At 64.1% G+C, this 22,892-nt stretch overlaps 3 protein-coding genes across 4 annotated transcripts; 2 read left to right on the forward strand and 1 right to left on the reverse strand.

Annotated features, from left to right (window-relative positions):
• The first annotated feature begins 8,508 nt into the window (after positions 1 to 8,508).
• CCDC194 (coiled-coil domain containing 194) lies at positions 8,509 to 10,872 on the forward strand. Of its 2 annotated transcripts, none has more exons than XM_069878331.1 (4): positions 8,509 to 8,794; positions 9,382 to 9,514; positions 9,670 to 9,750; positions 9,895 to 10,872. In XM_069878331.1, exons 1-4 carry the CDS (start codon positions 8,572 to 8,574, stop codon positions 9,902 to 9,904), a joined length of 447 nt encoding a protein of 148 aa, XP_069734432.1. In that variant the 5' UTR covers positions 8,509 to 8,571; the 3' UTR covers positions 9,905 to 10,872. The 2 variants fall into 2 exon arrangements, with proteins under 2 accessions (XP_069734432.1, XP_069734433.1); XM_069878332.1 differs by having other exon boundaries at positions 9,670 to 9,735.
• A 3,002-nt stretch (positions 10,873 to 13,874) lies between these two features.
• On the forward strand, positions 13,875 to 16,972 carry PLVAP (plasmalemma vesicle associated protein). Its single transcript, XM_069878314.1, has 6 exons — positions 13,875 to 14,476; positions 14,844 to 14,934; positions 15,120 to 15,709; positions 16,316 to 16,439; positions 16,534 to 16,612; positions 16,699 to 16,972. The coding sequence occupies exons 1-6, from the start codon at positions 13,997 to 13,999 to the stop codon at positions 16,703 to 16,705; spliced, it is 1,371 nt and encodes a 456-aa protein (XP_069734415.1). The 5' UTR covers positions 13,875 to 13,996; the 3' UTR covers positions 16,706 to 16,972.
• Positions 16,973 to 18,024: 1,052 nt separating this feature from the next.
• GTPBP3 (GTP binding protein 3, mitochondrial) lies at positions 18,025 to 22,356 on the reverse strand. Its single transcript, XM_069878313.1, is given in 10 exon segments — positions 18,025 to 18,336; positions 18,438 to 18,716; positions 18,817 to 18,982; positions 19,105 to 19,171; positions 19,173 to 19,249; positions 19,331 to 19,403; positions 19,487 to 19,689; positions 19,766 to 19,852; positions 20,975 to 21,210; positions 22,289 to 22,356. Coding segments are annotated over 10 exon segments (1,458 nt in total). The 5' UTR covers positions 22,327 to 22,356; the 3' UTR covers positions 18,025 to 18,104.
• Positions 22,357 to 22,892: the final 536 nt, after the last annotated feature.

The raw sequence follows: 22,892 nt of genomic DNA on the forward strand, positions 1-22,892 counted from the left end.
CTGGATGGGGACCCACCGCCCAGGTGGACGATGCCAGGGGGGAGGCGCCTGGGATGCTGCGAGACCATCGCGGGGCTCCCACCCCACCCCGAGCATGGGGGCTGCCTGGCCCTGGGTGCTGCTTCTGCTCATCCTTGGGTGCTGCCTGGCCCTGGGTGCTGCCTTTCCCTGCATTCTGTTTGTCCCTGGGTGCTGCCTGACCCTGGATGTTCTCCATCTCTCGATGTTCTCCATCCCTGGGTGCTGCCTTTCCCTGCATTCTTTTTGTCCCTGGGTGATGCCTGACCCTGGATGTTCTCCATCTCTTGATGTTCTCCATCCCTGGGTGCTGCCTTTCCCTGGATGCTGCTTCTTCTCGACCCTGGGTGCTGCCTTTTGCTGCATTCTGCTCGTTAAAAAGTGGGTGCAGCCTGCCCCTGGCTGTTCCCAGCTCTTGATGCTCCTAGTCTGTGGGTGCTGGAGCTGCCCCAGGACCCATGTCCCTCTCCGTGGGGGCAGGCGGGTGGTGGGTTCCCCGCGGGCACCGCTGGCGGCGGCACCAGGGGCCGAGGGGCCAGCGGGCAGGCGCTTTTTTCCACCATCTGGTCGGCTGGATCGGAGGCAGCTGCTCCAGCAGGGCAGATGGAAGCAGCTCCTGCAGCTCTGCTGCTATTTATGGCTGCAGCAAGAAAAATGGGGCGAAACCCAGCAAAAAGCAGTTTGTGTGAAGAACTATAGGGTTCTACGCCCCCAGCTGCAGCCCCTGATGCTCAAGGCTGCTCCTTCTCGCTGCATCCCCCCCAGCAGGGGCCAGGACCCCCGACACGCTGCCATGGGGTGCTCCTGGCAGTGGATACCAAGTGCAGGAGAGAGCCAGGAGGGTGGCCAGGGGCTCCCCCGATTCCAGGGACACACACAGGGCTGCGCTGGGTGTCCAGCCCGACCCCGCATTCCCGAAGGCTGGAAACCCACCCAGGGTCAGGGGCTGGGCTGGGGGCTGCAGCCAAACCCTCCTGCCGCTCCCCCCGGGGATGAACCCACAGACCCCATCTCGAGGTTCCCTCCAGCCCCGGGGATGAGGAGCTGCTTGGTCCCAACCCTGGCCCCAAATGCCCCCTGTGCCGGCCGGGGCCGGCCAGACCCGCTCCACACCCGCGTGCTGCAGCGCATCATCGGGTACCAAAATAACCCCCCGGCCCCTCCCGGCTTCCAGGCGATGCTGAGCCGCGCGGTCCAGCCTGGGCTGATTACACGGCTGGGTGTCCAAAGCTGCCAGCTGGGACGCTTTTGTCTCTAACTCTCATAATCGTTCGCAGAAACCCCTGGCACGCGGCTCTGCGCGACCCACGGTGACTCCGATGTGGGGGACCCAGGGGGCTAGGGGAGACCTGCAGGGACCCCACACCGGCCCCGCAGGCTGCAACGCTGCACGTTTGGGGTCAAACTGCCTTTTTTGTGGTTTTCTTGGCCCCTTGGTGTGAATGATGCTCCTGGCTGGGCTCCACCATGGACAGATGGGGGCCGGAGCAACTTGGATCTCCCGTGGCTTTGGGAAACGATGGAGCACGGTGGGTTTCGGGGTGTGGGTGCAACGCGGCCCCGCTCTCCACTTGCACCCAGCGCCGGTGGGTCCATCTGGCTCCAACAGCACCTGGAAGGCAGAGACAGGGATGGAAACATCCCGGGGAGCTCCTGGACGGTGGGAGCACGGGATGCGGGCGAGGGGGCACGGCAAGAGCCCATCTCCATGCGGGACGCGATCCCCACGATGATGAGAAAGGCAGGTGGGGTTGGGCTCGGTTGCTTCTTGTTCCCCACGGCCAAAAGGGAACAGCAACGCAGGGAAGGGAAAACGGATCCCGGGAGCCGGCAGCTCCCGTCCTACGCCGCCAGCAATTAGGGATGGACGGAACCCAACGTAAATGAGGCCGGTGTGCTGGCTCTTTGGCACGTCCCTCGGTGCCGCTGGGGCCCCCACGGCGGGGATGGGGCTGCTGTTCTCTCAGCTCCCTCCTCTCTGCATCCCTGCATCCCCCACACCCCCAAACCGCAGCCCCACAAAGCGTGCGGAGCCCCACAAGCACGTCCCAGCGCTGGCCGGGAACAAAAGCTGCTCAGAGCAGCAGCAGGAGCTGGAAAAGGCCTTGGGAAGCAGCTCGCTGCCTTTCTTTTTTTTTCTCTTTAAATAATGGAAAATATAATGACAGTGCCTAAATTAAAATAATAAAAGAAACCAGCTGAAAAGCCAACCCAAAATAGGAGAGAAACCCACGTTTCAGGCTGAAAAGGAACAGGCATGGGATGAAAGGGAAAATAGAGGTGCTGCCCCCACCTGGGACCCTTCTCTCTGCCCCCCAGACATCTCTCCGGGCCAAGCCATGGGGCGAGGGCTGGGCAGGGCGCAGAGCGTGGCCACCACAGCAGGAGCTGCTCCTGGCCCCCAGCAGCCAAAAATGTGCCCCCACACGCCCCCTCCTTGCTGGCTTCGCTCCTCTGCACCACACCCAGCAGGGCTGCTCCAGGGGCCGCATCCTGCCCTGCGCTCCAGCTCTGGGAGGGTGCAGAGGGGTCTTCTCAACCCCCTACCCTGAACTGGAGCATCCCCAGAGACCCCAAACCCGAGCATCCCTGGGGACCTCAAACCTGAGCATCCCTGGGGATCCCAAACCCAAGAATCCCCGGGGACCTTGAACCCAAGAATCTCCAAGGACCCCAAACCCGAGTATTCCCGGGGACCTTGAACCCAAGAATCTCCAAGGACCCCAAACCCGAGTATTCCCGGGGACCTTGAACCCAAGAATCTCCAAGGACCCCAAACCCGAACATCCCTGGGGATCCCAAAGTGCAGAATCTCCAGGAATCCCAAACTCAAACATCCTCAGGCATCCAGAGCATCCCCAGAGACCCCAAACCCGAGCATCCCTGGGGATCCCAAACCCAAGAATCCCTGAGGACCCCAAACTCGAGCATCCCTGGGGATCCCAAAGTGCAGAATCTCCAGGGACCCCCAACTCAACCATTCTCAGGCATCCAGAGCACCCCCAGAGACCCAGGCATCCCTGGGGACCTCAAACCCAAGAATCCCTGAGTGCCCCAAACCCGAGCATCCCTGAGGACCTCAAATTGGAGCATCCCCAAACACCCCAAACCAGAGCGTCCTCAAGCATCCAGAGCATCCCCAGGACCCCAAACCGGAGTATCTCTTGGGACCCCAAACCGGAGCATCCCCCGGGCTCCGGAGCATCCCCTGGGCGCCGTGGGACACGGGAGGTGCCAGGTCCCCATCTCTGCCATGGTGGCAGGGCCAGCCCGGATCCAGCTGCAGAATTCCAGGCAGTCTGGCCAAGAGGCGCTGCTCCGCTCCCGGCACTCCCTCCGGACAACCTGCCCGAGGAGGAAAACAACTGCTCCTTGAACATGGAAAGGAGAGAGAACCCCAAACCCCCCGACGCAGTGGCACCGAGGGGTTATTGCTGCGTATCCCTGGGGAAAGGGGCCATGGGGAGATGGATTTGGGGCAAACAGTGGGAAAAGGGGGTGTCTGGAATGCTAACACTTGTTTTCCACAGTGAACCCGAGCGGGGACACCGTGGGGACGGCTGACTCCACCACGGGGGCGGCTTCGGGACAGCCCTCGATGATGCACATTCCTCTCCCAGTTGCTTTTTAGATAGTTTTTTAAGGGTTGCATCTCAATATCTTGCTGTTCAAAGCGAGCTGGTTCTGGAAAACACATCCATTCACCTTTTTCAAGCTATTTTTGCAACCTTTGGCCTTCGCTCTTCTCCAGGCTCCAGACCATAAATAATAATAACAACATATTTAAAGCCTTTATGCTGACAGCTCGCTGAATCTGCCAGCGCCTTTCAGTTCTCCAGATGTTGAAAAATCTGACTCAAAAACTTCAAGTTTGGTAAATATTTTGTGTTTTTAATTTCACGGCCACCGCTTTTTATATCGCATGAAGTAGCAGAATAAAAATACTAAATGGAACATCTATTTCTGGAGCCTGGGGGGGAGAGAGGTGAGGGGTTGGCCACTGGCTCCGCGTGCCAGGATGCGGCTGGAGCATCCCTGAGCCAGGGTTACCCGTGCCAGGACTCTGTGCCGGGGGTATCACCTACCCCAGCCTCATTTTTTAACTCCAGCCACTCGCTCGCTCCCCTCAGTGGGATGCAGAGAAGACCAGGAGGGTAAAAGTGAGGGGGAGCTCGTGGGTTGAGATAAAGACAGAGTAACAAGGAAAGCAAAAGCCGAGCATGGATGCAAAGCAAAACAAGGAATGCATTCCCTGCTTCCCACCTCACACTGACTTGGGATGAAAACGTCATCACCCCCTACGCCCCCCCCTTCTTTTTTCTCTCCCAATGCCTTGTGCCTCCCCCCGCCCACCCACCACACAGACACCGTGGGGCGGCTTGAGGAGCAGAAAAGGCCTTGGCTCTGTGTGAGTGCTGCTCAGTGATAACAAAAACATCCCTGGTTATCAGTGCTGTCTCAGCACATATCAAAACAGAGCCCTGCAGTAGCTCCTGAGGCAAATTAACTCTTTCCCAGCCAAAACCAGCACACCCACACCCCCCAAACCCCAGGTACTTTGAACCCCAGGTACTTTGTGCCCCAGGTACCTCATACCTCCATTCTTCCATAACCCAGGTACCCCATCACCTGGGTACCCCATAATCTGGGTACCCCATAACCACATTTTCCCATACCCCAGGTACCCCATAAGCTGGGTACCCCCTACCCCCATTCCTCCATGCATAAGGAACCCCATAACCTGCATACACTTTAACTCCATCTCCCCATACCCCAGGTACCCCATAACTTGGGTACCCCATAACCCCACTTCTCCACACCCCAAATACCCTGTACCCCTAATCTCCCACACCCCAGGTACCCCATTACCTGGGTACCCCATACCCCAGGCACCTCAGGTACCCTGTACCCCTAATTCTCCATACCCCAGGTACCCCATAACTCAGTCACCCCGTGCTCTGTGTACCCCATTTCCCATGCCCTGGGGGATGCTTTGTCCTCTCCCACGAGCTCTGACCCCTCTGGCAGCTCCATGGAGATGCCCACGTGCCCGCAGCCCCCCAGCTCTGCCCCCCAGCCCCCTGGGACACGAGCCCAGCATCACCCGCTGCGGAGGGAGGGGACCCCCCAGCATCCGCACCATCTCAGCACCGTGCCCGCGAGAGACCCCACGATCCAACTGTCCGTTCACTTTGTCCGGCTGCTGCGCACTTGGGAATCACATGATTTCCTGGAAAGTCCTGCTTTTGGAGAAGTGAAACTACTTGATATGGGGGAAAACCTCAAGCTCCCTCCCAGCCCTGAAGTTTCTGACCCAGATGGGATGGAAGGTGGCAAGCGACCTTGGAAGACGTACCTGGCAGTGGCCTTGGGGGTGGTGGTGCTGCTGGGGCTGGTGGTGACCGTCCCCATCGTGCTGTGCCAGCTGGCCAAGGGCTCTGCGGTGGCAGGGAATGGCTCGGTGGAGCTGGCACAGCTGGAGAAGGCACTGGCCATCACCAACCTGTCCCTCGCCGAAGCCCGTGGGCACTGGGATGGCTGCAAGAAGCAGCTGGTAGGTGCTGGGGTGCTGTGGGTGGGCGGTGGGGTCCCAGACTGGGTCCCCTGAACTGGTGTAAGAGAGTGGCCGAGCTGGAGCCTTCAGCCCCTTCCCTCTGCCCGTGCTCAGGGGGAGCTGGAGGGGAAAGCCTCGGAGCTGGAGCAGGCACTGGCCAGGGTGACCGAGCTGCAAGGTGAGTCCTGGGCTGGGGTGTGGTGGTGGCAGGGTTATGGCTGCGAGAAATGGTCCCTGGGCCACCCTGATCCCATCCCCTGGACCATCTTGATCCCTTTCCCTGGGCTGACCTCATCCCCATTTCCTGGGACACCCTGATGCTTATCCCCTTGGTCACCTTCATCCCTGTCCCCTCAATCACCCTGATTCTCAACTCCCGAGACACCCTGTCCCCTGGGACACCCTGATCCCCATCCCCTGGACATCCCCATCCCCTGGACACCTTCATCCCCTGGACACCTTCATCCCTTTCCCCTCCATCACCCTTATGCCCTAGGACACCCTCATCCCCATCCCCTGGACATCTTCATCCCTGTCCCCTCAATCACCCTGATTCTCAGCTCCCGAGACACCCTGATCCCTGTCCCCTGGACAGCCCCATCCCCTGGACATCCCCATCCCCTGGACACCTTCATCCCCTGGACACCTTCATCCCTTTCCCCCCAATCACCCTTATGCCCTAGGACACCCTCATCTCCATCCCCTGGACATCTTCATCCCTGTCTCCTCAATCACCCTGATCCCTGTCCCCTGGGACATCCCCATCCCCTGGGACACCCTGATCCCCATCCCCTGGACACCCTCATCCCTGTCCCCTGTGCCATCCTGCTCCCTGTCCCCTGGGACACCCTGAGCCCTGCCCGCTGTCACCTCCCTGCAGAAGAGAACAGGGCGCTCAAGGCGGAGGTGGCCCAGCAGCAGGAGCATCTGGGGGACCTGCAGAGCAGCAGGTGAGCCCCGCGCCCCCCTCGCCGCCCCCAGCCCCACGCTCTGTCCCTCACCCTCGCTGTCCCCCGCAGGGCCAACCTCCAGCTGCAGAACCAGCGGCTGGAGCAGCAGCTCCAGGACATGAGAAGCCAGCACTCGGGTGGGAACAAGCTCCCAGCCCTGTCCCTCGGCCTCCTGGCTCTCCTGCTCCCCGGGATGCTCCTGCTGTGAGCCTGAAGCAGCAGGAACACGGGCCTCGCTCAGTCCCTGTCCCTCCGTCTGGGGTCAGGAGGGTCATCCCCCTGCTTTGGGTTGTCCTCCTGCTGCAGGAGCCCCGTCCCCGCTTGCTGCTCCACGCTCTGCTCCCCAAATCCACTCCCTTGCCCCATGGGGAAACCAGGGGGAGAGGATTTCCCTGCAGCCACCAAGGGCTGTGCCCAGGCTGAGGGAGGGGACAGAGGATGGCAGGGCTGCCCTGAGCAGGGGGAGCCACGGCACTACACGGTTAGGTGGTTTTTAACCAATTTCTAATAAAACGTTGTGAAAATTCTGTGGTTCATGGCTCTGGTAACTCTGGGGACCCGGAGCCCTGGCTCTGCTGCACATCAGGGACAAAGGGGGCTGCAGGAACCCCTGAGGCAGTTGGAGCATCCCCAGCTGCACCGCCTGCAGCTGCGACCGGGCGCAGGGACAGAGCATCCTCCCACCTCCAGCGCAAACAGTCTATTCTGGGCTGGGACCTGCGAGAAACCACAGCCCAGAGCCATGTTTGGTGAGAAAAAAACCCTACACACGGCAATTACGGCAACCCAGGGAGCAACCTGCCCCGGGAACGCTGGCACATCCCGGGCAGCAGCCGTCGGAGCGGGCAAGCGAGCCCGTGTCCCCCTCTGGCATGGACCCCGCGGTGCCCAAGGCCACCCTGAAGGTGCTGGGTCTGTGCGCGGCGCTGCTGGTGCTGGTGGCGGCGGTGACGGTGGCGGTGGCCGTGATGGTTTGGCGCTCGGAGGCGGTGGCGAAGCTGCGGGGCTGCCAGGAACGAGCCGCCAACGAGAGCCGAGAGCTGGGAAACCGCGTGGCCGAGCTGGAGCGGGAGCGAGCGCGGCTGCAGCGGGAGGTGGCGGCGAGCACGAGGGTGGAGGACGCGCTGCGCCGGGAGCTCCTCCAGGCTCGTGGTGGTGGCAAGAAGCTCAATGCCAGCCTGGTGGCCTGCCAGGAGCAGGCGGTAGGTGCTGGTGGGGATGGGGATGGGGATGGGGATGAGGGGGTCCCTGGCCACCCAACTGCATGCAGGGGGCGAGAGATGCTTGGAAAGGAGGGTTTGAGGCGAGCTCCATCGCCAAGACAAGGCTGACGCTTCATCCCTGGGGGATTTTGACCCGGCTCGTGGAGAGCTCCACCACATGGGAAGGATGTGGCAGACACGCCACCTCCAGACAACGAACGTTGGCTGGGAAGGTGAGCTGGGAAGCAGGAGAAGCAGCCCTGGGATGGAGGGGACTGGCAGCCTTCTGGGGTGCATGGTCACCTCCTTGCACGGGACACCCCAAAACGGGAGTCCCAGCATCCCTGGGTCCCTCGGCGCAGCCCTGGTCCCGCTGTGCCCGTGCCTGGCCGGGATCAGCTATTCTTAGCTGTGTCCAAGCTGCTCTGCACACATATAATTACGCTGTCCCAAAGCAGCAGCAGAGGCTGGAGCTGGTGTGGAGCCGCCGTTTCTCTCCTCCCAGGTATTTTTAGCTGTGGCCCCGGCTGGGAAAGGGCCTGGCCCCAGCTCCGAGGAAGAGCCGAGTCCCGCCGCCCTCCAAGCTCATCCGGCTGAACAATGGCCCAGAGAGGCTGGAAAAGTGCTCCGGCTTCCCAGGGCTGGCGCCGGGAATGGGGCTGGGCTGGGCAGCCTCGCGGGGACCCGTCCCGTCCCAGGCACCGGAGATGCCACCATGGGGTGGTTGGGTGGCATCCCTTGGCATACCTGGTGCACCTGCATCCTCACCGAGCTCCGGCTCCAGCAAAGAGGGGTCTCCTCCAAATTCAGGTCCTTACCGCCTCAAGAAACATGACAGGGGGGACCTATGGTCACTGGGACCAGCTTGGGGACATGGGGGACTGGTGAGGAGGGCAGAGCTCCAGCAGGGGATGCAGAGCTGGGTGGACACTGTCCACCCCTGTCCCCACGCTGCCCTGTCCGCTCTCCCCAGGCCAGGCTGGAGGCCAACGTGACGGAGCTTCGGGCTGAGGTGCTGTCCCTGCGGCGCGAGCGGGCTGAGCTGGCCCGCAGGAACGCGGCTCTGCAAGGTGAGCTCCGGCTGCTGCATCGAATCGTGGAATGGGTTGGGTTGGAAGGGACCTCCAAGCCCATCCAGTCCCACCCCTACCACGGGCAGGGACACCTCCCACGGAATCAGGGGCTCCAAGCCCCATCCAGCCTGGCCTTGAACCCCTCCAGGGATGGGGCAGCCACCACTGCTCTGGGCACCTAGGGCCTCCCCACCCTCACAGCAAAACATTTCTCCCTAATATTCCATCTCAATCTCCCCTCTTGCAGCTGAAAACCATCCTCCTCATCCTACCCCTGCCCTCCCTGACCTAGAGCCCCTCCCCAGCTTTCCTGGAGCCCCTTTCAGTGCTGGAAGCTGCTCTGAGGTCTCCCCAGAGCCTTCTCTTCTCCAGGTTGAACACCCCCAATTCTCAGCCTGTCCTCGTTCAGGGTTCCTCCAGCTTTCAATCACGTCCATGGCCTCCAGACTCACTCATCCTCTGGGTGCACCTTGCACCCCTCTGTCCATCACACGCAGGATCCTGCCTGGGATCCCTCGATGCTTGGTGGGGTCAGGCTGGGTTTGGGCTGTCGGGGTGCGCGGGTGACCCCCCTTGTCCTGCAGAGGAGCTGGCGCGGGGCGAGGAGCAGGCGCTGGGGCTGCGGCGGCGGCTGGAGGAGGCAGTGGAGCAGCGGCGAGCGCTGCGGGCGCGTGGGGAGCAGTGCGAAGCCCGGCAGAGAGAGCTCGAGGCCACCCTGTAAGGTCCTTGTCCCCCCACATGGGCTGGGCACCCCAAAGCATCCATTCCACCAGCCCCACCACCACCCTGCCCTGCCCCTCCCTGCCCACAGGGACCCCCCGTCCCCCCACCCTGGGCAAGGACCCTCCTCCCATGGCTCTGCTCTCCCGCAGGCGCGACTACGCGGCCGAGGTCGATGCGCTGCGGCGGCGAGCGAAGCTTCGAGCCACCGGACGCAGGTGCCCCCCATCCCGGTACTTCCTAGGGTGCTGCCTGCCGGGGGGGCTCGCTCTGGGGTCTGGGGGCTCCCCAGCATGTGCCGTCGTCACCGCTGTCCCCAGGGGAGCAGGACGCGGGGGCTGCTTGGGACTCACTCTCTGCTCTCCTCTCTTTTGCAGGAAGGGTTGAAGCACCGTGCCCCCCGACCCACTCCTTGCCGGGGGGAGTTAGGGGTCAGGCTCCCCCCAGCCTGCTGAGCCCATCATTCCCAGTCCCACAGCCGCCCCTTCGCACTGGGACCCAGCAGCAGCTCAGCCCCGGAGGCATCTGACCAGAGCCAGGTGGAAGATGCTGGTGGTCACCGTGTGCCTTCGTCCCACAGCCCATCTTCATCCCACTGAGCACCCTGATCCCACCGAGCATCCTGATCCCACCGAGCATCCTGATCCCTCTCTGTATCTTCATCCCACTGGGTGTCCTGATCCCACCGAGCATCCCGATCCCACCGAGCATCCCGATCCCTCTCTGTATCTTCATCCCACTGAGCATCCTGATCCCACGGCCCATCTTCATCCCACTGAGCATCCTGATCCCACCGAGCATCCTGATCCCACTCTGTATCTTCATCCCACTGGGTGTCCTGATGCCACCGAGCATTCCGATCCCACCGAGCATCCCGATCCCTCTCTTTATCTTCATCCCACTGAGCATCCTGATCCCACCGAGCATCCTGATCCCACTGAGCATCCTGATCCCTCTCTGTATCTTCATCCCACTGGGTGTCCTGATCCCACCGAGCATCCTGATCCCACTCTGTATCTTCATCCCACTGGGTGTCCTGATCCCACTGAGCATCCTGATCCCACTCTGTATCTTCACCCCTCTGGGTGTCCTAATCCTGCTGCCAGTTGTGATGCCACCACACATCCTGATCCCTCCACACATCCCGATCCCACCACACATCCCGATCCCTCCACACATCCCGATCCCAGCAGGATGGCAGGACCAGAAGTGTCAGTAACCCAGCTTGAGGGGAGAATTTTGGCTCAACCACCATTCGGTTTCACCACTGACTGCTTGGAGCTGCTCTTTAATCAGCTCCGGATTTAACGCCACATTCCCAGTGCGCTCCAGAAACTGGGAAGCATGGGCAGGCATTTGGGCAATAAAGCCTGCTCGACTCACTGGGGTGTCTCGCTGTTCCCCCTTGAGCCCAGTTGTCCCACCTTGACCCCAGCTGTCCCCCTCCAAGCCCAGTGGTCCCCACGTTCCTGCTCCAGCATCACACTCCCTCCCAGGGCTTTAACCAGGCTCCGCCACCGCGGTGCAAGTAGCTGCCAGACCCAGATCCGGCTCCGCCAGGGACCCGCAGGTAACCCCAGGGGTGCCCAGACAGGGACCGAGGGGCTGAGACGGGGGGGGGGGTATGGGGATCAGCAGCTGCTGCTGTTTTCCAGTCCCTTCCCAGCATCTTTGATCCACTTTGATGAAGGTTTCCAGGAAAGTTGGCGATTTTCCTGCCACCGCAGCATCCTGTGCAGAGGGCAGGCGCACAGGCATCCGGCCCCGTCCTGCCCGCGCTCCCCAGGGGTGATCGCCCCCACGCCCCCCAGCCCGGCGGGACCAGGAGGGTGCTGGCAGGCAGCTTTCCAGGTGATAGAGCCTCCACGAGGACAATCCTGGTTGTGCTGGGGCTCCCTCGGCCGTGTAGGGTAGAACCAGCCCTGTTCCCGCACCCCAAACCTGGTGGTCCCAAAGCGAGACCCCAGCCCCGTGGTGTTTGAGGTCGGAGAGGGGAATCAGGCAAAGACATTCCCAAGGTCTAACCTCAACGCAGCGGCATTCCCAAGGTCCCACCTCAACACGGCACCATTCCCATGGTCCCACCTCAATGCAAAGACATTCCCAAAGTCCCACCTCAACGCAGAGCCATTCCCATGGTCCAACCTCAACGCAGCACCATCCCTCAGCATGGGAAGGAGTAATTATAGCTGGGATGCTAATTGGAGAATGGGACAGAGGTAGGGTCTGCAGTGCTGGGGTGGCCGGACACGCCATCAAGAATCCCTGGTGACCCTGGGAAGCTGTGGGGAGCCCTTGGGATGAGCTCCAGAGGGAGCATCCACCCAGCAAAGCCACCGACACGGCGAGGTCCCGGGGATGGAGGTCCAGCAGAGCCCTGGCAGGGTCCCCGCGTCGGGGCCGGTGGGAGAGGGGCTGACTCACCGTTATTTGCAGCTCAGGAAGGAAACGGCAGTAGCTGAGAATGGATTCAGGACTGACACCATCCCGGCTATCTCAGACACTTCCCGGTCCTTGGGGACCACGGCGCAGTCAGAAGGCAGGAAACAGCGAGCGGCTGGGGGTCAGCACCCAGCTCGGCCCCCAGCCAGCCCCCCAGTCCGGGTGGGAGCCCCACAGAGCTGGGGGTCCCAGGGGTGCCCCCCGGCTGGGTCCAGGGACCAGGAGCAGCTCCTTGTGCCCCGTGGCAGGACGGTGGCTCTGCAGGGTTGAGGTGTGAGGAGCTGCGGCTCTGCCGGGGCAGGGGGATGCCCTCCTGTTGAGTCACGAGCTTCAGGATGGACCCTCTTGCTTTCTAAGCTTCAGTGGAGAACTCACCTGCGGCTGGATGCACCCCTGGTCCAGTCTTGGTCAATGGTTTATGACTGAAGGACTACGTGATGCGTGGGTCTGTGTCAGCCACCAGCCAGAATTAGCATAAACCTGTTTAAATCAACAGATGAAAACAAATTTGGGATTGCTGTTGATAAACGCGCTGCTGTGTTAATGCTAGATCAAAGAATCATGGAATGGGTTGGGTTGGAAGGAACCTCAAAGCTCACCCAGGGACACCTCCCGCTGGATCAGGGGCTCCAGCCCCATCCAACCTGGCCTTGAACCCCTCCAGGGACGGGGCAGCCACTGCTGATCACTACAACCAGGTAACAACGATCGCATCTCTATACAAGAAAGAACAATTGAAGAAATAACTTGAGTGAGTCATTATTTTCCCAGGAAAACATCTGACAAAGTCAGAGGTGTGCGATTCTTACCTAGAAGGGAGGAAGAGAGGTCCAGGCTCATCTACCCATCCATCAGCTGAAGTGCTCGTTGATTCCTCCCCAAAGAAAGGGCTTTCAGGCACCAGTCTGATACTTTTTGAAAAGACTTTGGTACCTCTCGGCGAGGTGGGATGAAGTCAATCAGGATGTGTTACTGGCTCTTGGCAAGGCTCGTTGTGGCATCAGAAGCAGGGACACCACCGTTCGTCACGTCCTCAGGGCGGGGAGCTCAGCCTGTGTTTTCGGGGAGGGGGGTGTCTGTTCTTAACAGCAGCAACACCCGGCTGCGAGGCCACCGCCTCGTGTCCTGGAGCTGCTGGATGGGGCTGAATAATCTTGGAGCTACTGACATGGGGTTGAAGCTATTGGGGAATAGGAAATCCACATGGAATTCTTGAATGCAAAGCTAGGTCAGGATGCTGCCCTTTTCCTGCTTTTCATCCTCACTCTTTCTACCTTCCCCATAAGACGTTGTTTCCGTTGTTTAATACACATTTCAATCTTCTACAAAGACGATGTTGTAAATGACTCAGCTGATTTGAGCGACCACCACCACCCAACCATCTGTCTCTCAAGATATGGTTGTTCCTCATTGATCAAACCATCCCCTCTAGCAAACGCAGGGTGAGGCATCACGTTTGGCACCCACAGGTCCTACCGAGTCCGTGACACCACGAGGGTGGCAGCACCCACCGGTGGCTTCACCCCACGGCCCCGCGTCACTCTCCCCGCAGCCCGCAAGCCACATCCCACATCCTTCCCCTGCGAGGAGCGGGACAGCAGATGTGGAGCGTCAATCCCTGCGCGCCACTGACCTGGCGAAGCAGCGAGGTCCAGCGTGGATGTCGGTGCCACCGTCCCACCACGAGGACGTGGTGCCGGGACCAACCCGAGCGCCTGGTCTGGGCAGGGCATCCTCCTCCATCACCCCATGAGTGGGACGTGGCGGTCGCAGCCCACGCTGCCCCCTCCCAGGGGCCCATTGTCCAGTCGCCCCCACGTCCCACCACGCTGGGGACCACTTCAGGGTGCAAACTGGTCCCAGTGACGCGCCAGGTCCCGACACCTGGGCCGGGGGGAGCAGGGTCCCAGCCTTCGCTCCCGTCCGTTAGCAACCAGGAACAATAGTCGTCCCGCAAACAGAAGCTGCGTCGTGATAACCCGGCGGGTCAGAGGCATCCGGAGAGGCAGGAAGGAGCCCAGCAGAAGGAAATATTAAATGGAGCAATATAAACACAGCAGTGGGAGGGAGCTCCGCCCCGGCGTGGCCCCGTTGAAAGGGGCTGCCGCCGCGGGGTGGGGTGCGCAGAGCATCGGCGAGATGGAGAAGAGCAGCTACGCCATGGCCAAGTTCGGTCTGGAGGCGAAAGAGGTGATGCCCAAGCGGGACTGCGGGTTTTACGTGAAGTACATCTTCCTCTTCACCTCCCTCATCCAATTCCTCATCATCCTGGGGCTGGTGCTGTTCATGGTGTACGGCAACGCGCAAGCGGGCACGGACACGCACCTCCGGCTGCTGGAGGCGCAGCTCCAGGATCGCTACAGCAAGATCATCACCCTCAGCGGGAAGAACCTCAACCTGACGCGCACCCTCAACGCCACCCTCAAGGAGAAGCAAGGGCTGCAGGCCCTCGCCCAGAAGGTGCAGCGAGACCTGGATAAGTGCAATAGCACCCAGCCCCTCAACCCCATCCCCAAGGTGAGACCCCTTCCCAGGGAGAGCTGGGGTGGGGGTAGAGCCCCTTCCGTGGGTGTTGGGAGCTGGGACCTCGCTTCACCCCACAGAGGTCAGAACCTCCTGGTGCTGCTGACACCCCAGGGTGGCCTCAGCCTGGCACCCCAGAGCCAGACCCCGGCTGATGGGTTTTCCATCTCATACTCCCTTCCTCCTCCTCCCCAACTCCCGGTGCTCCCATCACCGCCTGGGAGAAGCGAGATGATTCCCAAGGATGCTCTGGCCCCCGTCCTCTTCCTCCCCTGCCCCACCAGCCCCGGGGGAGCAAGGTAATGCCCAAGGGCTCTCGCAGGATGCTCTGACCCCCTTCCCTTTCCTCCCCCCACCTCAGCTGCAGGAGATGATGAAGATCATCTTCTACCAGAAGACGAAGCTGGACGAGTGCCATATGACCATCAGCCTCATCAACGCCAGCTGCAGCGGTAAGGGGCTTCCCCCCAACCCCGGGCACCCCCTTCCCATCCCCTGGGGAGCCTCCCAGCACCCCTTGAGGACCCACCGCAGCCTGGGGGTCTGCCCCCTCCCTGGACCGGGGTGTCACCCTGAGATGGGGGTCGGGGGCCGGTGGGGACCGCGCACCCCAACCCCGTGTCCCCTCCCCGTGCAGCTGACAAGGCGACGCTGCGGAGCCAGCTGGACCAGACAGCGCTGGCCAAGAAGGAGCTGGAGGAAAACTGCCGCAGAGCGGGTGACACCTTGACCCAAACCAGCCAGGAGAAGGAAACCTGCAAGCAGAGGCTGCACGCCACCGAGGTCGACTGCGAGTACACCAAAGACAACCTGGAGCAGCAGAAGCGCGAGTGCAGCACCCTGAGGACCGACATGGGCTTCTCCTTCCAGCGCATCAAGGATAGGCTCAGCCCCTACAGCTGCAACATCGTCCACGAGGAGCTCAGCCGGCTGACGCAGCGGGTCGAGGGGCTTTTCCTCTGGCAGCAGGACCGAGAGACCAAATACGTGGGGAAAAACGTCTGCGACATGAACCTGCGCCAGTGCCACCTCAACTGCTCCGGGGAGAAGCAGCAGTTGGAGAAGCGGCTGCAGGACGCGGAGAAACAGGTCAAGGGCGGCCAGGAGGAGAAGAAGAAGCTGCTGGGGGAGAAGGAGAAGCTCAGCAAGGAGCTAGAGGAGAAGAGCAAAGCCGCTGCACAGGCGGGGTACCTCAAGGAGCAGCTCAACTTCTGCATGGGCTCCAAGGTGAGGGACCTGCTGGGGCGTGGGGACATCCCAGGCACCTTCCAGAGCACCTAGTGTGTGCAGAGAAGGGCAACGGAGCTGGGGAAGCGGCTGGAGAACAAGTCTTGTGAGGAACAACCGAGGGACCTGGGGTCATTGAGCCTGGAGAAGGCTGAGGGGAGACCTCATTGCTGTCTGCAACCGCCTGCAAGGAGGTTGTGGCGAGGGGGGTGTTGGTCTCTGCTCCCAAGTAATAAGCAATAGTACAAGAGGAGATGGCCTCAAGTTGCACCAGGGGAGGTTTAGATTGGATATTAGGAAGAATTCCTTCACGGAAAGGGCTCTCAGGCCCTGGCAGAGGCTGCCCAGGGAAGTTGTGGAGTCCCCATCCCCAGAGGGGTTTAAAAGACCAGGCAGATGAGGGGCTCAGTGATGGTTTAGTAGCGGACGGGGACAGTTGGACTCAATGATCTCAAAGCTCTTCCAACCAAACAATTCTATGAGCTTTTGCACACCCGTCTTTCTTCTACAAACACCCTCCTGTGGGGCCCAAGCTGCTGGTGCCCCCTCGGGCCCCCTCGGCCAGCGGTGCCAACGCTGAGGGCCACCACATGTTCTCCTCCACAGCTGGACAGCTTCTTTGACATCCCAGGCTCACGAGTGCCGGGCAGCAGCGTGCAGCCAGGACCCTTCGCCGGCACGGGCTCCTACGTGGACGTTCTGAGGAACCAGGGCATCTTTGGGAACATGGGTGAGTCCCGGGGCTGGGGGTAGCTGTGGCACCAGCTCCTCACCGCGCTGGGAGCCACCAGCCCTGCTCAGGCCCCGCTGCTCCATCCCACCAGGCAAGATCAACGTGGAGGAGATCCAGCGGTCGGTGCAGAAGATCATGGAGCAGTACACGTCCACCCTGAAGAACCCCAGGTGAGGGGGGCCGGGCTGGGGACCCATCGGGCTGGTGCGGGCGGAGGGGCAAGCGGCGCCGGGGCCTGATCCTGCCCTCTCCGCAGCGGCTAACGGCCGAGCGGCGCACGGCGAACGGCAGCAAGGGGCTCGAGGACAAGCCCAGGAGGTGCTTCTCGCAGCACGGACGGCAAATCTCAACCAGAAGCAAGCGGCCGGCACCGGTGTCACCATCCCCTTGCCCCAGGTGGGGGCCACCAGCATATTGGGGGCCAGGGCCACCCCTTCCTTGACCCCTTCCCTGACCCCCCGCGCTCCTCCCCTCTCCCGCGTGTACCCGTGCGCTCGGAGACTGTAAATAGAGCCAGCGCTGAGCACCGACGCAGCTCGTCACACGCGTGCCTGGATGCCTGGGGGGGCGCGCGGAGGTCACAGCCGGGATGGGGACTGGGAACATCCCGTCCCGGCTTCACGTGCCATGGCCCTGGGCTTTCCCGACGCGCTAGCGGGAAGCGCGCGAGGCCGAGCGAGCGGAAAATCCTTGGCTGGCGAGCTCCGGCAGCCCCATCCTGTCCCCGAGCCCCCTCGGCACGCCAGGGCGTGGGGCCGGGGCACAGCGGCGGGCGCAGGACGCGCCGAGCGCGCTGATGAATCGCCGCCTGCCACTCACTGATTTACAGCCACGCTTCCCACTCTTTCCTGTTGAAAGAGCTTTTCCTGCCTTCCAGGAGGCCCGCCCGCCACCTCCCCCCAGCACCTCGCCAGCATTCCCAGGCTGTCCCCATCCAGCACCCCCGGGACCCAGCAGGGTCCCCACGTCCCGTTTAGGTCCCCAAGGCCCATCTGGGTCCCCTGAGGGTCATCCCACCCCGGACATGCGCACCCAGACGCTCCCACCGCTGCCCGAGCATCTCCCATCCCTGCCCAGCTCCGGGAATCCCAGGGTGGGATTGGGGGGCCCCCACAGCTGGGGGACCCGCTCGCTGCCAGAGGAGCTCCTGGAGCTCCGCTATAAACGATCTTGAGAGCATCAAGTGCTTCTGAGGGAGGGAGATTGAGGGTGTCCCAGGGGATCCCCCACCTTTGGTGTCGCAGAGCCCAGAGCTGCCCGGTGCGTTCATGAAGTGGGGGCTCCCAGGGGTCCCTGGGCTGGGGCCGAGACCACCACGCTGCGTCCCCAGGGCTGGGGGCGTCCCTGGGGTGCCGGGATGGACCCCACGGGGATGCCAAGCCCTGCGTCCCCTGTGTCCCCAGGGGTGGCTTTTCCCTTCCAGCCGCTCCAGCTCCTTCTTTGTCCTCCGGGCCAGGAAACGGGGCCTCTCCTAGTATTTTTTTCCATGCTCGGGGCTGGGGACACGCTCCCACCAGCCAGGAAAACACCGCAGCCTGGGATGAGGATGAGGAATCCCACGGCACCAGGGAGGGGGAAGGATGTCGGAGCCACCAAAGGCACCATGGTTTAATACCAGCCCGGAGTCCTCGCTCCTGGGGGCACCGCAGCCCGGGGACCCCCTCACTTGCCAACGCAGAAGTCCCTGAAGATGATGTCGAGAACCTCCTCGGCGCCCACGTGGCCGGTGATGCGACCCAAGTGCCTCCGCGCCAGGCGCAGCCGCTCCGCCGCCATCGCCAGGTCCTGCCGCCGCTCGGGCTCGTATCGTGCCAGCTCCGCCGCGCACTCGCCCAGGTGCCCGCTGTGCCGGCTCCGCGTCAGGCTGGGCGAGCCGGCCAGGGGGTCCCCGCACCTGGAAAAGGGGGGGTCACAATCCAGCCCGGAGCACCCCCTCGCACCGCAGCGACGCGGGGGTGTCACCGCGATGGGGCGGCCGGTGTCCCCCCCACTCACAGGCGCGCCAGCTGCCGCGCCAGCAGCTCCAGGAGGCGGTCGAGCCCCTCGCCCGTCTTGCAGGACACGAGGGCGGCGGGGGGCAGGGGGTCCCCGTGGGCGCAGGCGCCGCGCAGAGCGGCCCCGTCCCCCCCGAGCAGGTCAGCCTTGTTGAGCACCAGGATGCAGGGGGGCATTTTGGGGGGCAGCAGGGACCCCAAAGCCGCCCCCAGCCCCGCTGGCTCGGCCGGCACCGCTGCGGCGTCCAGGACAGCCAGAACCAGGTCCGCCTGCTTCAGCCTGCGGGGACACGGGGATGAGGGGTTGCATCCTGCCACCTCCCCACGCCCCCCAGCCCCTGCGGTGACGGGGACCCCCGCCCCCGCGCCCCCAGCCTCACCGTTCCCGCGCGCGGCTGACCCCCTCCTGCTCGACGGGGTCGGTGGCCTCGCGCAGCCCGGCCGTGTCGCTCAGCACCAAGGGGTAACCGCCGACGTTCAGCGCCACCTCCACCACGTCCCGCGTCGTCCCCGCCACCGGCGACACGATGGCTGCGGGGCGCTGGCCTGGGGATGGCAGGGGGGGACAACGCTGCCTTGGCGAGGGGACCCCTGCCCTCGCTGGGGTGGGGACGGCGTCTGCCGCCACTGCCGGGGAGGGGGATTGTGGCGAGCAGCCCCCCACTCACACAGCAGGTTGAGGAGGCTGCTCTTGCCCACGTTGGGGGGGCCGGCGATGACGGCGTGGACGCCCCCCGCGGAGCAGCTCCCCGCGCCGCCCGTCCTGCAGGTGGGTCCCGATCTCCTGCGCCAGCGCCCGCACAGCGGCATCCACTGCGGGGGGACACGTGGCATGGGGGGGGGGACAGCAAGGATGAGGGTCCTGCCCCCCCATCACCGCCCCACCGGCCTCACCTCGAGCCAAGACCTCTTCCTCCACGGCGTCATCCTCGCCGAAGTCGATGTAGGCTTCGAGGTGGGCGAGAGCCTGGGGATCACGGGGACGGTTTGGCCCCGCGTCCCCCGCCGGACGCAGGCGGGTTGGGGTCTGCGGGGCCCCCCCTGAAGTACCTGGGTGAGGGTCTCGCTCCAGCGCCCGTAGAGCCGCCCCAGCTCGCCGTCCACCTGCCGGAGCGCCTGCCGCCGCTGCGCCTCGGTCTCCGCGTGGATCAGGTCCCCCAGCCCCTCGGCCGCCGTCAGGTCCAGTTTCCCGCGGCGGAAGGCTCGGCGCGTGAACTCTCCGGGCTCGGCGGGACGCAGCCCCGGCAAGCGCCCTGGCAGCGCCGGCGTGAACCCCGCTAGCCCAGCCGGGGGGCTCCTCCGCGGAGGGAAGGAAGGGGGGAGCCTCACCCAGCGCCCGCAGCACCCCGCTCAGCACCGCCGGCCCCCCGTGCACGTGCAGCTCAGCGCAGTCCTCGCCCGTGAAGCTCTGGGGGCCTGTGGGTGGGGGGTAACGTGGCTTGGGGGGCGCTGGCTGAGCCCCCCGACGCGAGCTCGCCCCGCGATGGATCCCTTCCCATCCCCCCCCACCCCCTCACAGGGCAGCACATGTGGCTCCAAATCCCAGGGGCTTCTTGGGGGGCTCGGGACAAACCCCCGCCAGCAGCTCCGCGCAGGATCGGTGCGAAGGGGCCAGTGCTGAGCCCGGAGCACCGGCTCCACCGTGCCAGGAAGGCAAGAGGGGCTGCGCCAGGCACCGAGACCCCTCCCCAAGCACTGAGACCTCCGACTGGCTGCCAAGACCCCCTCCCCAAGCACCCAGAGCTCCACCAGGCACCACGACCCCTCCCTGGGCACTGAGACCCCCCCCATTCACCCACACCAAGATCCCTCTCCAGGCACTAAGACGCCTCCCTAAGCACCAAGACCCCCACTGGGCACTAAATACCCTCCCGAAGCATTGAGACCTCTGACTGAGCACCAAGACACCCCCCCTCAAGCTCTGAGACCCCAAACAGGCACCGAGCCCCTTCCCCAGGCACTAAGACCCTTCCCCAGGCACCGAGACCCTTCCCCAGGCACCGAGAACCCCTCCCCAAGCACAAAGACCCTTCCTCAGGCACCAAGACCTCCTCCTCAGACACTGAGACCCCCTCCCCAAGCACCGAGCCCCCTCCCCAAGCACCGAGCCCCCTCCCCAAGCACCGAGCCCCCTCCCCAAGCACCGAGCCCCCTCCCCAGGCACTGAGACCCTTTCTCAGGCACCAAGACTCCCTCCCCAGGCACTGAGATGCCCTCCCCAAGCACTGAGACCCCCTCTCCAGGCACTGAGACCCTTCCTCAGGCGCTGAGACCCCCTCCCCAAGCACTGAGACCCCCTCCCCAAGCACTGAGACCCTTCCTCGGGCACCAAGACTCCCTCCCCAAGCACTGAGACCCCCTCCCCAAGCACTGAGACCCTTCCTCAGGCACCAAGACTCCCTCCCCAGGCACTGAGATGCCCTCCCCAAGCACTGAGACCCCCTCCCCAAGCACTGAGACCCTTCCTCAGGCACCAAGGCTCCCTCCCCAAGCACCGAGACCCCCTCCCCAGGCACCGAGCCCCGACATCAGCCCCACCTGGGAACCAGACGACGAGGCCGCGGTCCAGGGTCTCGTGGGTGTCGGGGTCCCGGAGGCGCCGCAGGGCCATGACACGGGGTGGGGGCAGTTCGGGGCGCCCGGTGAGGCTGTGCAGGGCCCCGCGGCTGCCGGGGCCGCTGGTGCGGATGACGGCCACCCCGCAGCGCCCGTGGCCCGAGGAGAGGGCGAAGACCGTGTCCCCCGGCGCTGCCGAGCACAGGCGCTGCGCCCCCCTGCCATGGGGCAGGTATCTGGGGCGGGGGCAGGAGGGTGAGCCCCTCTCCGCACCCCCCCATCCCGTGCACCCTTTCCTCACGCACTCCCCTTCCCAGGTGCAGCCCCCATCCCGTGCACCCCCTCCCCAGGTGCCCCCAGACCCCGTGAACCCCTCCCCTTACCCCATGCACCCCCCTCCCCAGGTGCCCCCTTACCCCACACACCCCGTCGCCACATGCACCTCCCTCCCCAGGTGCCCCCAGACCCCGTGAACCCCCCCCTTACCCCATGCACCCCCTCGCCACATGCACCTCCCTCCCCAGGTGCCCCTAGACCCCATGCACCCCCTCCCCAGGTGCATCCCCCTCCCCAGGTGCCCCTAGACCCCGTGCATCCCTTCCCCATGTGCCCTCAAACCCCATGCAACCCCTCCCCAGGCGCCCCCAGGCCCTGTGCACCCCTCCTCAGGTGCACCCCCTCCCCACGTGCCCCCAGACCCTGTGCTCCCCCTCCCCACATGCCCCACGCTCCCCAGGTGCCCCCAGACCCCATGCACCCCTCCCCAGGTGCATCCCCCTCCCCAGGTGCCCCCAGACTCCATGCACCCCCTCCCCAGGTGCAGACCCCTCCTCAGGTACCCCTAGAACCCATGCACCCCCTCCCCAGGTGCAGCCCCCTCCCCAGGTACCCCTAGACCCCATGCACCCTTCCCCAGGTGCAGCCCCCTCCCCAGGTACCCCTAGACCCCATGCACCCTTCCCCAGGTGCATCCCCCTCGCCAGGTGCTTCTAGACCCCATGCACCCCCTCCCCAGGTGCAGCCCCTCCCTAGACCCCATGCACCCCCTCCCCAGGTGCCCCCAGACCCCATGCAACGCCTCCTCGGGTGCAGCCCCCTCCCCAGGTGCCCCCAGACCCCATGCAACGCCTCCTCGGGTGCAGCCCCCTCCCCAGGTGCTCCCAGACCTCGTGCACCCCCTCCCCAGGTGCCCCCAGACCCCATGCAACGCCTCCTCGGGTGCAGCCCCTCCCCAGGCGCCCCCAGACCCCGTGTCCCCCCTCCCCAGGTGCATCCCCCTCCCCAGGTGCCCCCCACCTGCGCCCCGCGGCGCCCAGCGCCCTCCTCAGCGCCATGAGCGCCGCCGCCCCGCCCCCTCAGGCCCCAGCCCCGCCCCTCCCCGCCCCTCCTCGGTTCCTATTGGTCGAGGCGGCGGGGAGGCGGGGCTTGTGCCCGAGGCCCCGCTCCGATTGGTCCGCGGCCCCGCGGGGCGCGCGCCGCGTGAGGCCTCGGGGAGGCGGCGCTTCCGCCCGGCTGGGGCGGGGTCCTGCCCCCCATCCCCATCCTGCATCCCCATCCTGCATCCCCATCCTGCACCCCCAAGACCCATCCCCATCCTGCACCCCCATCCCCATCCTGCATCCCCATCCTGCCCCCCATCCCCATCCTGCATCCCCATCCTGCACCCCCATCCCCATCCTGCATCCCCATCCTGCCCCCCATCCCCATCCCCATCCTGATCCCCATCCTGCACCCCCATCCCCATCCTGCATCCCCATCCTGCCCCCCATCCCCATCCCCATCCTGATCCCCATCCTGCATCCCCATCCCCATCCTGCATCCCCATCCTGCCCCCCATCCCCATCCCCATCCCCATCCTGCATCCCCATCCTGCACCCCCATCCCCATCCTGCCCCCCATC

Source organism: Phaenicophaeus curvirostris, chromosome 28, assembly GCF_032191515.1.
Source record: "Phaenicophaeus curvirostris isolate KB17595 chromosome 28, BPBGC_Pcur_1.0, whole genome shotgun sequence".
Taxonomy (NCBI): Eukaryota; Metazoa; Chordata; class Aves; order Cuculiformes; family Cuculidae; genus Phaenicophaeus; species Phaenicophaeus curvirostris.